Below are 16,210 nucleotides of genomic sequence, written 5' to 3'. Positions count from 1 at the left end.
TATAAAATATTGAAATTAACAATATTAATTTTACTGTTTATTTTTTATTCATTAAAATAAATCATAAAATAGAATGGTGCATTTGCTATCAAACAAACCAGAAATATGTAAAAACTGGCGATAAAATATGCCTATGAATTCCTGACTGAAAAATAATAATAAATGTATCGAATCCCTTTAATGAAATAACAAAGACGTGAGACAAATTTATCAAAAATATAAATTTCAATACACATTTTGCATACTACAACAAGAAGATCCTAAAATATGTACCAAACAAATGACTTGTTTTTCTATAAAGCACCTAAACATCGAAGCTTAACGACAATACGATAAGATTGTCTTGAGAATGCAATTACTTGTGATACGTCCACGGGTCTACGTATGAGTATATTTTATTGTATTTATATAAAATATAGCATTATTTGTGTTAGTTTTTTATGATATGATGTTTCAGTATTCATGAAAAATTCATCACTCTATTCGAATAGTAAAAATAATTAATATCTTTTAGTTTTCAAATTTAATTTTTGATTAACAGAAAATAAATCAACAAAATAAGAAAAACAAACAAACCAATAATAACATTATAAACATGTTTGTGATGAGTCATATATAATTTGAAGGAAAAATATTATAAATTCAACCTAAAGAGAAAATAATATCTAAGACATGGGAAGATTAAAATATGTTCTCTAACTAAGATCTTAATCTTCAATCACCCAAAATTAAATAGGAGAAGGAAAAATTCTTATAAGAGAAATAATGATATATACAATTTAAAAGCCTATATATGAAATTAAGAGATTAAATATATTGCATAAAAAAAATTATAGTTGCGAAAAATACCATGTGTCATTCTCAAAGGTATAATTATTTTACTATTACATGTAAATTATATACTTTCATCATATTTATTATTGAAATTTCACCTTTTCAAAAATGAAAAACAAGCTAAGAAAAAAAAAAGTAAAAAGGGGAAACGAAACAAATAAAGATTAATAAAATAGCGAAGGAAAAAAAACAGCGAATATCCTAACTGAATTTACATTATAAAAGTACTCGAACAAATCTATATACCTTGAATTCCAATAACACTTCAAATTATATCATAGGAGGGGGGGGGGGGGGGGATTAGAAGAGAACAACAGAGAAATAGGCCAGTTCACTGCATGCATCACACTTCATATGTTTTTCATGATCGTCTTAGAATCTTTGATTTCTTAACTAAAATGGTGTTCCTATATCTTACATGCCTTTTTGAATGTATATGAAGATGAAACGGTTTACTTAAATATGAAACATAGTTTCTCTATTTATTTGAAGAAAGTAAAGATCTATTACTTTCAATTGCTTTTTCACTTGCTCTATTCATGATTATTTAAGTGTAAGTATAACTGTTGTCTTTTGAATTATCCTAATTATTGTAATTAAAATGTGAATTAATTTTTCAGGTAATTAAAAATTTAAATATTATTCTTTTATTTTCGTATAATGTTATAGATATTCAAATAATGCTCAAGTGAAGGACAAATTCGTAATTCAACTTTGAACTAAGTCTAGAAAATTTATTGTCACAACTTGTCAAATGCCAAGTCTAGAAAATTTATTGTCACAACTTGTCAATTGCTTCCATTACGTCTATATTGAGATTCACATATAATGGTCCTAAGGCAGCAGCGGAAGGGTACATTTCGATAGTATCGCTCACCGTTGGTCAGATCAAAGAATATATTGTACAGAGACTGCAGTTAGAGTAGCATTCAAATGCTCACACAATGTACTTGCATCCTGTATTTTCACTTTAGTTAAAACCAAGTGAGAATATATAACACAATTATATGGAATCGAGAGCCAAAAGGGTCAATTTTTCGATAAAAAAAGAAGAAGAAGAGCTAGTTCAAATACTTGATCCACATTAACAAGGTGGATTATTTGGCTATCCTAGAACCTCTAGTTAATATAAGACTAAGATTGAGGGATATCGAAAATTTCTTGGATTCCAATATTGTCTGACTAACACTAGAGGCAAGATTTGGTGTCTTTGGAACCACCAAGATGAAGCTGAAGTCATAGCCAGTCACTGAAGAACAACATATTACCATCAAAACAGTAGGTATGTGTCAATGTTATTTATGTCAAATGCACTGATAAGGATAAAAGAGACTTGTGGGACAACATGGAAAATATAAGTAGCTCTATTAATGATCCATAGTGTGTAGGAGGGGACATCAATGATATTATGGACTCTGATGAAAAGTTAGGAGGCAAACTTCATAGGGCTAACAGATATTTTGATCTAAATTTGAGTTTTGTTGGACCTAAGTATACATACATAGTGCAATAATATAGGACCTAGTAAAAGAATTTGGAGAAGTCTTGATAAATTTTTTGTTAATGATCTGTGGGCTCAGAGTTGGCATACCAATACCATCAAACATTTAGCTAAGACAGGCTAGGTCTCTTCTCATGCAAATCCTTTTCAATAAAAATGACTTCATCAGAAACTTTAGATTCTTAAACTTATGGACTCAACGGTCAGACTTTTTAGAGACTGTTCAAAACTCTTGACGAGCAATGACTCTAGTGTAAGTTAAAGGTTTTAAGCAAAAAATGATCTAGAGAGACCATTGGGGTATTCATGAGCAAGTTAACAAATAGGAGACCAGAGTTCATTGAAGAACTAGACACTCTAAACAACAATGAACAAAGCAGGGAAAATTTGAACATGGAGCATGCAGAATATGTTAAGTGGCTTGGAATGTAGGATGCTTCACTAAAGCAAAAAACTAGAATCAAATGGTTCAAAGATGGGGACTACAACAACAAATATTTTCACGAGAAAAGAGACTTCTTATCACAGAATCAAAGACTACTGGATTGAAAGGGACAACATGATGAAAGGGCTACTATTATAAGAATCTTTTCAATATGAGGCAACCTAACCTGGACAGTGGCACTTTGGATTGCACACCAAACTTATTACTGAAGAGGATAATGATATGCTTCACAGAGCACCCATGGAGGATGAAATAGAAAATGTTGTGTTCAGTATGAGTGCAGATAGCATTGTAGGACCTGATGACTTCAATGGTAAGTTTTTTTCATATATGTTGGGATATTATTAAGTATGATGTTTCTGACTTTGTTGCTGAATTTTTCTATGAAAAAAAACTCACTAAATACTTCACTCACACATGTTTGGCTCTTATCCCTAAAATTGAGTCCCCTTCTAACTTTTCTGAATTAAGGCCTATTAGCTTAAGTAGTTTTTCTAACAAAATTGTTTCTAAAATTCTAACTAGATGGCTCAATCCTATTTTGCATAGACTCATATATGTTAATCAAAGTGGTATCATTCCAGGCATATTGATTACTGAAAATGTAGTGCTTGCTCAAGAAATAATCCATGGTATGTCTAAGCATATTGTCATCAAATTAGATATGGCTAAGGCGAATGATAGAATGCCTTGGAATTTTCTAATGGATGTTCTTACAAGATTTGGCTTCTCAAATAGATTGATAAATTTAGTGTGGAATTGAATTTGTGGTATTCTATTTTGATTAATGGATCTCAAAATGGTTATTTCTCTTCGCCTAAAGATTTAAAACAGGGTGATCATCTGTCCCCCTCTTAAATGGATCTCAAAATGGTGAAGGATATATCAGACCATTTTCCCATAAATTTATGGGAAGATCTCCCCGAACATATAGTCCTATATATTGCTAAACTTCCTGTCGGGGATGCTAATGATAATGACTATGCTGTTTGGAACATTACTCGGGATGGTCAATACACAATTTCTTCTGCTTGGCAAAGCATAAGAGAAGTCAGACAGAAAGGTGGCATCCTGAGTAAGGTTTGGCACAAGTGCTTACCTTTCAAAATACCCTTCTTACCTGGAGAATGATGCTCAAGAAGCTACCGTTTGATGAGCTAACTCCAAAAGGTTTGGTAATCCAATGGATACCAAATGCCTAGCTGCACAATACCTCAAAATGAATTTAGTGATAGTGAGATGGCTAAGCATATATGCAATTACTTTGGGAACTCCCTTGGAATAGGAGGCAACATTAGAATTTTCTTCAATGCTTGGTGGAATATGAACACTATCAACAGTGTGCATAAAATGGTACAACAAATCACTCAAATATGTATAGCGTTGAAAATTTTGGGAAAAAATTGGACATCTTGAAGACCAAATATTTGCCATCTAGAATGGAAGTGCAAATTTTATGGAACATCAAGACAACTATTTGTGTTGCCTTCCCAACTTGTGACTTAATAGGAAAATGGGTTCAAAGAATGGAAAGGTTTGGACCAAGCCTGGGGTTCTCAGAGATGACAGTGGTCATCTCATTATGGCTTTCTCAGTCGCAACTCAATGTAGAAGCAACAATCAGGCAGAAGCAATGCCAGCACTCTATGTAATAGAATGTTGTAATCGAGCTTTGGATAAGACAAATACGATCTGAAGTTGGACGTAATGGTGGTTACAAATATGCTCAAAGAAAAAGACACCAACAATCTGAAGCTGGAAAACATTATCAAACGAACTATGGAAGGGGCAGAAGTGAGGCATCTCACATTGCTATAGAGAAGCCAACCAGGTGAAGCAAGGGGACTCTTTCAACTACATTGCATAAGAAGATATAACAAATGTAATTTTTTGTTAGTTGAATATTGCATTTTGCTTTGAGTGGAAGGTTACAAGTTTGTTGCCTTACTTTTTCTGATGGCCTAATTTCCACTTTCTATTCTCCAATTAACTTCGAAGAGAAGCTCCTAACATAGCATTGCTTAAGCAAAAATCAATTTAAAGCTATACCACATAAAAGGATCTATGTTTGATTGGTACAACACAAAGCCTAAAATGACTTTTAACACATTTAGTACAAGCTTGTACATCAACCTGCAGAAAATGAAAATGCATTACGACTCAAATTTGCCTTTTATCGTTCTTCCAGGCAAGTCGTAATTTGTTGATAAGGCACCCCTAGTTCTATACAATTGACAAGAGAAATGACAAGAAACTGGAACATTACGAACATTTTCTTATACCACCACACTGTCTTCAGGTTTGCTGTATCTTGACACCAGCTTTTCGTAACTCAACATTTTGTTCAACGCACCAATATACGCTCGGACACTAGAGATAACAACATCCATATCTGCTCCGGTTCCACTGGAAGAAAAGATGAGACAAGTCAAAAAAGATGCATATATTATGGTGACCTATGATTCGCCTAAGAAAATGGTGTTCACGTATCAACTACATGCTGACTCAAGCATATATGCAGGAAATGCTTTTGATATACGGTGAAGGATGTCATCACTTTATAAAGCATTTGTAACTCCGACTTGTATTGTTGGATACACACTGGAGGAGCTAGGATTTTCATTAAAGAGGTTCAAAATATGAAGAAGTGAACATACGAAGAAGCCACGGGGATTCAAAAGCTATTATATCTACATACTTTTCTGCCGAAGGGCATCTACATTATATACAGTGGCGGATCTAGGATTTTAAGGTTGTAGGTGCTCTGAAGTGAAACTATAAAAAATGTGTTAACAATGAGATTCGAACTAAGTGAAACTATAAAAAATGTGTTAACAATGAGATTCGAACTTTGGTACAACAACATTAAAAGAGTCTTAAGTACCCATCCTAGAACCATTGGGCCAACTATATGATTTATTCATTGGGTGCTCTATGTTAATTTTATACAAATACCTATCGATTTCTACATAGATATATATATTTCGTAACGAAGTTAATAGGTGCTCGAGCACCCGGCGGACACCATGTGGGTCCGCCCCTGATTATATAACTAACTGCTTGCCATATTAGATTATGAAGTTCCTTGCCTGTGTTATGAGCCTGTGATACATTTATATTATATAAAGGTTTGGCATTTAGATACCAAAATCATTACTTGTCATATTTTGTGTGCATATTTTTCTGTTCCCATCTTGTTTAGCGATGGCTACATTTACTCTTCCATGCTGTGTCATTCTTTGGAATTTTTCCATGTAAAACTGAAAGAGGCAAACAATATTTCGTGTTCATACCTAAATGTGCGGTGAATAGTCTGTCCAGTTGAACCATTCATTATAGTATGCCTATCAATACTGCAGATTGACACTCTGGTTGATGCTATGGCATCTATACCTTCTGTGACTGCATTCATGGAATATTCAAGGAGCGTAATAGGCACCTGCATAACGAGGGAAAGTACATTAATGCAGTACTCAAGTAGTACAAAGGATAAATGTTTTATAAATACAGTTGCAATTTTGACCATCGGTTTTATGAGAGTTCATGTTGTGTATTAAACCTTCACAATGAGGTCCACTGCCTTGTAAGCTGCATCAACAGGTCCTGTTCCAACTGAACAAGCAATATGCTCTTGACCATCAGTGTTTATAAGCTTCACAGTTGCTGTAGAGAGGCCAAGACTTCCACACATAATCTGTCGATTGAACGTTAAATCATTTTGAATCAGCTGAACTTCAATCCAAAAGAATAAAAAGAAAAGACAGGCAAAGACAACACAGAGGAAGAATTTCATCTACCTGTACATCTCCAAGCTTCCAATAAACATTAGGTTGGAGAACTTCATCTGACATCAGTGCTATTAAGTCATCATCTGTAATTTTCTGAAAGAGAAGTACGGAAGACAAATAAATGGGCAACATATCTCCTCTGCTTCAACTTCTACATTTGTTCCACACAGGTAGAAGTAGAAATTGCCAGTGCTATTGAACACTTAATTAACGGAAATATGAAAAATTCAATTCACCTTTTTCTTCTCAGCTACTGACTTAAAACGCCAAAAGAGGTCCTCTAGTTCTTTTCCATCAATGTCATATCCAAGCTGGAATAGACATTAAAATGATTGATCCCTATTTTTAATGATATAATAAATATGTACAACTCACAATGTATGCAACTTACCTCAAGCATTTTGGATTTCAGTGCATGGCGACCACTGCAAAAAAAATTGAACATGTTATTGTTTTCCTAAGGGAAGGATGTAGTTCAATGTGAACATTGCAAATGAAAAATTAAGGAGGCACAGGAGGGAGGATAGTAAAATTTCATTATGATTGTGTGATACAATAGTGAAATAACCAAATTATAGCACGAAAATCTCAACAAGTTTTTAGCTCAAACATAAGAGAGAGATACTATAGGCTGATATATATTTTATTAAAAATGGAGGACTATTTACTGTTGAAACAGTAACTATATGGAGTTCATGGAGCAGTACTCCAGTACTAAAAGAAATTCTTCCATGATAGGGAAATAGTAAATGTAAGATCAAATCTAATGGCATGGAGTTCATGGAGCTATACTCACAGTTGTAAAAAATAGTTGTAAAAAATATTATTTCCAAAGTAAGCACAATAAGACTTGCAAACAAAATGAATGATCCTTATGACTTCACAAAAATAATTATTGACTGGAAAACCAACGCATACCTGAGTTTCCCAAGGACAATACCCGCTTCATTAGAACGACTAAGCCCAACATCATCAGGAGATATAATCTCATAGGTGTCCTTGTGTTTTAACATTCCATCCTAAAGCATATAAAGGGAAGTAAAAAAGACAGAAGAGACTTAGATTATCATCTCTTCTTTTAGTAGACAACTTAACGATAGTTGAAAGTTAGGGGCCAACTGGGAACTGACTGCAGATAATCAAAGAATGATAACTGAAATAATTGATATCTAATATGAATCTGAACAGTCAACCAAAAAAAAAAACATTGATTTGTGCTATAAATTCTAATATGTAGGAGATAAATTGATAAATTCAACTAGAGAAAATTACAGCAAATGCACACCAACAAGTGAAAAGGCCAAAGAGGAAATGGAAAATTTCAGGGAAGAAAGACTAGGTAGATTCAAACTTTTGAAGTTAAGCCCTTTATGTTGGGAGTTAGAAGATATCTTAATCTACAAGCAACTGTGGTTTCTGTTATGATGCGCATAATTTGACGAAATATATACATGTACTTAAGCTTTAAAAGAGAACAAGTGAACCAAGTGTCCAGTCTGAGAAAGAGGCAGTAAAACACAATACTTGCAGTAGATTAATAAATGGATGTTTCAACATAAGTAGCTACATGTTATGTTTACCAACCACAGTAATATAAAAGAAAAAGTTTACAACACTAAATCTAGGTGCATCAATGTTACCTGATGGATGCCACTTTCATGAGCAAATGCATTAGCTCCAACAATGGCCTTATGTGGCTGCACCTGTAGCCCACTGTACTCCTCCACCTGCAAAGGTATAGGTCATCACAAAGCACAAAGATAACAGATTTAGCTGGTATAAGTCTCTAGAAGATAGGATGCAACTAGGGGTACAATACCATTTTGCTCGATGGAACAATATGTTGAGTGTTAATCCCCGTGTAGAGGCCACCTAATACTTGCTCTCCGCGACATTTTAAGGCCATTACAACCTATCTCAGTACAAGGGAAAGGTAAAAAATTAAAAGAAAGAAAGAAAGCACGGGAAAATGACCAAATAGAATAAAAGTATCAAAGAGGCAAAAGTTCCTATACAATTCAGTAGTGTCAATTTTCAAGTTTCGGGTATCACCATCAACCGCTGTAAAAATACCCGTTATTTGTTGCATTTTCACAGTTGTTCTTGTCATATGATTTTTCTTGAATTAAACAAAAAAAGAGAAGTAGCTGGTCCCTTATATAAGCTATATCGTAACAAAAGTATGGAACCTATTGGTAGAACAAGCATTTGTTGGACAGGAAGAGAAGTATCCATTTTTCATGTTTCAGACATGCCATAGGATAGGGAAGTTCAAACTTTAACAGTATTATATAGCAAAAATGTTAGCTGGCACTTGTTTTTGCTCTTCTTCATACAATTTTTTTCTCATTCGTTTCTAACAAAGAATATAATGATAATATACCTTTTCCCATATGTTCATGTCTTCAGGAATAAGAATTAAGCAATACGCAATTTCTATTCCTTTCTTACTCATACTTTTAATTTGGTAACTCAGTAACGATTCATTAGAATCGGTTTTCTACCATGCAATTTCCTAATAAGTTGTTTCAGTGGGAAAATCATGTTTTATAACACAAATTTCTCGTCAATTCACGATGAGAAAAGCCTTTGTTACTGGCAGTATAAAAACCTCAAGTTTCTTTGTATAAAACTCTCTTAACTCACCTCCTCCAGAGAAGCATTTCCAGCTCTTTCACCAATGCCATTAATGGTCACCTCTAGTTGTCTTGCTCCTGCACAAGCTCCCTGAAATTGAACATGCTTCAATATTTTTCATACAATGTAAGTTAGTACATAACCATATAGGCATGGAAGAAATTACACACTTACAGCTAAAGTGTTGGCAGTAGAAAGCCCAAGATCGTTCTGGCAATGTGTTGAAATTATCACATTTTCAATCCCCGGAGTATTGGCTTTTATGTCAGCAATTAATTGTCCAAATTCACTTGGAACAGTGTATCCAACAGTATCAGGTATGTTAAGTGTTGTTGCACCAGCTTTAATAACTTCTCCGAGGATATCATAAAGGAACTCTCGATCAGACCTGAGTGTGGAATAAACAAAAAATATACACTCATATCTTCTTTTACACCAAAAAGCATCCTGCCTTCAAGATTCCTGTATAATCTATCCTTCTCAGACCCACTTATAGGATTTCATGGGTATGTTGTTGGGGAATATGCAACAATTATTCATTTTATGTAAGAAAAAGTTAGGAATTATTTTTTTAGTTAAACATTGTAAAAATTAGTATATCATGTATAGTTTAAAATATTTGTCTATTGTCTAAACAAAATAAAAGATTTCTTAATATTGTGAAGGACAATATTATAAATTCGTAATTTTAATCCACACATTCTTATTTCTCAACTAAAATATTTATGCACAACTTATCAAGATATTATTTATGCGAGCAATAAAAAGGACAACCAAATATTGCATAACTAATACTAAATTTTATGCAAATTATCAGAAGGGCAACCAAATATTTTCATGTAAATACTACATTTTTTAAGGTTTTATCCTAACGACCAGTTCTTAAAATTAGTTGATAAGTGGAATTGCTTAGATAGTAAGCATTTTCCACCTCCAACTCAGAGATGGTTGATTCAAGTCAACAAAGAATGATGAAGTTTGTATCATATTGTGTGCACCTAGATTATTTCATGAAATATTAACTGATTCAGTCATCGAAAGATTAAGAGCTTGTTTGGATGGGCTTAAAAGCTGGTCAAACTGACTTAAAAGTCAATTTTTGACTTATTAGAGTGTTTGACAATTATCAAAGTGACTTATTTTAAGTCAAAATGACTGATTTTAACTAAAAGCTAAAAGCTAGGTGAGAGGTTCTTTTTTTTCAACTTAAAAGTCATTATTACCTTTTTGTCCTTAATTTTTTTTTATTATTATTATTATTGTTATTAATATTATTTGTACTACTATTATTAATATTAGTATTAGTATTATTAGGATTATTATTAGTAGTAGTTGTAGTATTACTCTTATTATTATTAGCAGTAGTAGTAGTAGTAATAGTAGTAGTAGTATTGTTGTTGTTGTTGTTGTTATTAACAATAATAATAATAATTTATGATGATAAAGAAATATGTGAATGATAGGAAATATTATTACTTATAGATGTAAAATAAAAATTATTTTTTTCTAATTGTTTTTAAGTATAAAAACCTTAAATTAACCAATTTTTATCATGTCAACAACTTTAAGGGTATTTTAGACATCTTAATTAAAAGAAATTGTTTATCAGTGCCAAACACATCAATAATTATTTTTTCAACTGCAACACTTTTATGCAAACACGTAACTACTTATTTTAAAATAAGTTTCAGCACTTTCAAAAGTTACTTTTTTTAAATCAATCCATCCGGGCTTTAAGTGGGCATGTAGCCATAAATTTTAAATATTTGTTATTTTATTTGAAATTTTCAAGATGAAAATATGTTTGGTATATTTTTTGCTAAAAAAGAATAGATTACTTTATTTGCAATTCATGAACATGGATTTGGATAATAAGTGTGGAGTACTTTTCTTTTTAATTTAAAGTTGAATTTAAAAAATTTGTAGTCAATCACTAATTTTCAAACAAATTGAAATCATGTCACAAAAAAAAAGACACATAAAACTGTAATTATTGTCGAAGATATTATTGAAATGGACAACACTACTTTATATGGAAAATATATTATGCTCTCACGCCCCACAAGTCACATCAATCACATGTATATTCCGTAGAAACAACCCAATTTAGTACTATAAGAATACCTAATAATGGTGTATTTGAAAGGTACGAAAATATTTTATATCGTTTGGTTGTCAACAAGTTATTTCAAAAAAAAAGTTATCTTAAAATTAATTATTTTTAAAACAAGTTAATTAGGGATAAATTATTTTATCATGTGTATGGAATAACTTACTAAGATATAAATGGTGAAATAAATATTTTTTCATTATACCTCAAACCAATCGCATGATAAAATAGTTTTGAAAAAACACAAATCTACAAATAACATTTTATGTTAAAATTAATTGTGTTTTCATCACCCTCGAGTATACCTCATCCTCACTCCACCTCCAATCCTTTTATCTAAATTATAATAACATATTCAAAATAGAAAATAATTCCACAAATAAGGTCTAGAGAATGATACAGTATACACAAACTTTATTAATATAGAAATTATCTAAGATTATATACAAATCTCCTAATTTTAAAATAAACATTTTACTTATATATCAAACACTTAAAAAAAACCCACTTGTATTTCTAATAATGATATGTTTTCATACCAAATCCACCACCCAATAGGGTCTATTCAGAGTTTTAAGAGGAATCTACCAGCTATGCCCACTAATTAAACCATATAAAAAAGTCAACTGAGCAATTAGCTGACCTAAGAATTGCTATTATTTTGATTCAATAATTTTTTTTAAGAATTAAAAAAATGTTTTTTTCTAATTGAAATAAGAAGTATTAAAGAGACTTTTTCATTATTCATATTACAAATTTTGAGCTCTTCAACCTTCCACACACCTTATTTTCATCTCAATTCAACTTTTCACAGAATTTGTTTAAATTATAAATAAATATTTTTTAAAAGTAATATTCTATGTGTTCCGATTGACGTAACACTCTTTCTTTTTTTAAGTCCATTCTAAGAAATGTCTTATTACAAATAAAAATCAACTAAACATAAACATTAAAGTGACTCTAACAACTAACAAAGGACAATAATAAAAGTTTCTCTTATTTCATAAATTTTATATCTGAATCAAATAATAACATAGAAAAGTTCTAAAATTTAAATAAAAAAGAACACACATTTTTCCTAAAAAAGAAAATATTTTCTCTGAACCAAACAACAACCCAAATATTATTGTATCATTTACCACCCACCAGACATTTTTCAATCATAAGAGAAGTATATTATTTTTATCTAAACATGACAAAAAATTTTTAAAACAAATGCACACAAACCAACATAAAGTTACAAAAACCCAGCAATTAGTAAACAAAAGAAAAAGTGAAATTAAGTGCTTGGGTCCTTCACTACCTCGCATGCGATGGAATCTATAATTACGACTCAAAATCAAATCGTCTGTTCTTAGTTACCGTCAATTTTTGAAATTAATATATTTATTAAAAAATTAATTATCGATAGAGATAATTTATTATTTTATTTTACCTTTTTTCGTCTTATTTTATATTTTATGCGACACTAAGAAAGCCACCTTTCCTTATATGGAAAATATTCAAAGGTACGATTTTTTTCTTTTATTGTTCCATTTAATTTTAAAGATAGTATTTCATCTGTTCAGAAATATTGTCATATTGCGTTTATCAAAAGTTAATTTAATTTAGATCACATTGATTGAATATTTTAAACAAAAAAATTAAATATTCTAAAACTATATGAAAAGTATTATAAATTACAATTTTTTGCATTAATAAAAAAATGTATCTTAAAACATTAATCAAAATTTTTATAATTTGAATTTAAAAATAAAAGGACGGAGAAAATATCTACTATATTTATGATGTAGAGAGAAAATAAATTCAGCTTTTTCTTTTTTTGACCATTTGGCAAATATATCCAAATTTTCATTATTTCTTAGTATATTTTATGTTCGATCAAATATTATCATATAAAATAAAGAGGAAAAGAGTACTAATTATGAAAGTCGAGAAATATAAAATTAAACTCCTTTCTAAACAAGTAAGTATTAAATTTTCCTTTTAACCGTCACTTTAAAGAATCGAACTGTTATCGATAAAACAAAAATTTACTTACCTAATTAATTTGAGCTGTTGAGATTCTTCTAGATATAGTTTAATTTTGAAATTTTATGCAAAAAAAAATAAAATAAAATTGCATACCTTCCTGCATCTTCTGGACTAAATTCAACATCTTCACATCCAAGGCTTCTAGCATAAGCTACCATACTCCTTGCTTTTTCCACCACTTGTTCTCTACTCATCTTCAATTTATACTTCATATGTATTTCACTCGTAGCAATAAACGTATGAACCCTAGGTTTTTTAGCGTATTTCACTGCTTCCCAAGCTTTATCAATATCACTTTTATTACATCTAGATAACCCACAAATTACAGGCACAAATCCATTTTCATCAGTATTATTACCAATTTCCTCTGCAATTAGTTTCACAGATTCGAAATCTGCTTCGGATGAAGCTGGAAATCCAGCTTCAATTATATCAACACCGAGTTTCGCTAGCTGACGAGCGACGTCGAGTTTCTCTTTCGTAGTCATTGTAGCACCTGGAGATTGCTCACCGTCACGAAGAGTAGTATCGAATATGCGAACGTATTTCGGGTCGGAGATTTTACTGGGTACATATTCCGGTCGACGATTCGAAATCGAACACCGGATAAATGTGGAGTAGTAGTGTTTTTTGATTGAAAAACTGAAATTATTGGTACTAGAAATTGGAGGAAGAAGAACATTTTTGGATTGAAAAATTGAGAAGTTGTTTCTATAAGAAAATACAGAGTTTGAACAAAGAGAAGAAGAAGAAGACATTCTGAAAATGTGCAGAAAAGGGTCAAACACAGAGGAGAAAAGGAAAAGTGGGGTTTTAATACTAACAAAGTGTGGAGATTTATATAATAAAAAGAAAAAAGTGTACTCCAAATTATTTGAACCAAGTGGATACCAAGTCATTTATCTCATATGTTAAAAGATTCTAGATCATTTCACAAAGAGATTTTGGTAAATGTTGCTATTATTTAATTTTTGACGTATTTATCGAAAAAATAATAAAATAGATATTTTATTACACTCTTTCTATTTATTAAAATGCTTTGCAATTTCCTTTTTATTTAAAAAATTATAGTATTTGGTAAATATACGTGGAGACAAATTATATAGCCATAAAAAAATGTTTCAAGTTTTACCAAATAATTTAAAGTTCGAATGGGTCTTTATTGTTTTATCATTTTGGAATAATTTTGAGATTTTTCTAAAGGTTTATCAGTTTAATAAGTAACTAATTACTTTTCTTGTGATTATGATATGACGATTATCTATATTGTGTAATTATAGAATGAATTTCTATTATATTAAGAAGCTATACTCACTAATCATCTTTGTTTTTTTCTTCATTATTTAGATAACCTCTATTTTTTTATAATTATTATAATTGTATGTCTCTATAATCTCCTCCATTTTTTTATGATTGATGTCATGTTTATAATTATCTTTTTGTATGCCACTATGTAATATTTTAAATAGAGATAGAAAGATTTTTATTGTAAATACTTGAATAATTGAAAGAATGGGAATGGTCTTATCTCTTGTTTCTCTATTTTTATTGTTTTTATATTCAGTATTCTTATCTAATTACTTTAGTTTTGTAACATGTTAGCAGCATAGTCTCTAAATTCATTTAAATATTGTTTCCGAATAAAGTATAATTTGATTTAGTAAGTAATGATCAATTAGTATAATTTGATTTAGTAAGTAATGATCAATTTGATTTTGTAAGTAATAATCAATTTGATGTCAATAACTTGAACCCAACAAGATAAGGCAATTAGTATTGTTGAAATTTTGTTATTTCTTTTGTAACAACGTGAATGATTAATATTGTTGTGTTAGTACTCTATATTTTTTTTATTTTTAACAATATATTTTTTGGTTAGTAGGTGAAATTTATTTTATATTTTATTTTCACTATTTTGATTATTACGTAAATTATTTTCTTTTTTATGTATGAAATATTTTGAATTCACATGTGAAAATAGAAAAAAGAGTAGTGGCAATGAACAGTTTTATTTTAGTATAATTGAAATTATTATTATTATTAGTGTTCAATTGATTCCTTGATTTATAAATGCAATTCACTAGCTTATATTTTATGTACCAAATATAATACAAAATAATACTATATGTAATCCTCTGTTTTGATAAGTTTAAGATATGAGTACATATTTGTTGATAATATTTTTACTTTTTTTATTTTATATTTATTTGTGCTTGTTAATCACAAATTGGTAATATATTTTAAGGCTCAACGGTGAATCATTGGGTGTGAATCATTCAAAATCGAACTGAAATTAATAATTCTAATTTGAAAAGAAAGTTATTGATTTATCAGTAATGGGTGATTGATTTAATAGTCCAGTTATTATTTTTTATTATCAGGGTATCAATTTTTAACAATTTGATTTTTTTTTTAATGGGTTAATCGATAACCCAATAGTAAATTAATTAATTATATTTATACTATTTTATATCTAAAATCTTTGACTTAGAGTTTAGTATTCTACTTTTATCTTTTGCTATCTCAAGATCTTTGTTATTCTATAATGTAAAAGTGTTCGCTTTTGAGCATGATACAATTTGTGAGCTCAGGTACATGATTCATTTGATTTGACACCTTATTTCGAAATACTTTTTTATTAATTTATTTTTGTGTCAAATTTTAACGGTTAAATCAATAACCGAACTGACAACGATCAATAATTGATAAACTAATAATCGATAAATTAATATTTTAATGATTCCATTACAATTTAACATTTCTACAAATCGATAATCAATAAGCTAAACTAATATACTTGAAAATCGAAAGAAACCGACTGATACGCAACCCTAGCTAGGTGAGAGTCCTGGTGCATTACG

The 16,210-nt window shown here is 30.4% G+C and overlaps 1 protein-coding gene across 1 annotated transcript; it reads right to left on the bottom strand.

Annotated features, from left to right (window-relative positions):
* Nucleotides 1–4,803: 4,803 nt before the first annotated feature.
* IPMS2 (isopropylmalate synthase) lies at nucleotides 4,804–14,481 on the bottom strand. Its single transcript, NM_001329450.1, is given in 12 exon segments — nucleotides 4,804–5,186; nucleotides 6,074–6,219; nucleotides 6,340–6,474; nucleotides 6,578–6,661; nucleotides 6,805–6,879; nucleotides 6,960–6,993; nucleotides 7,487–7,587; nucleotides 8,209–8,295; nucleotides 8,388–8,480; nucleotides 9,215–9,295; nucleotides 9,380–9,593; nucleotides 13,443–14,481. Coding segments are annotated over 12 exon segments (1,986 nt in total). The 5' UTR covers nucleotides 14,249–14,481; the 3' UTR covers nucleotides 4,804–5,056.
* Between the last annotated feature and the right edge of the window lie 1,729 nt (nucleotides 14,482–16,210).

This window comes from Solanum lycopersicum, chromosome 8 (genome assembly GCF_036512215.1).
Source record: "Solanum lycopersicum chromosome 8, SLM_r2.1".
NCBI classification, from domain to species: domain Eukaryota; kingdom Viridiplantae; phylum Streptophyta; class Magnoliopsida; order Solanales; family Solanaceae; genus Solanum; species Solanum lycopersicum.
The sequence above is the reverse complement of the archived record's forward strand: the minus strand, read 5'-3'. Positions and strand labels throughout refer to the sequence as shown.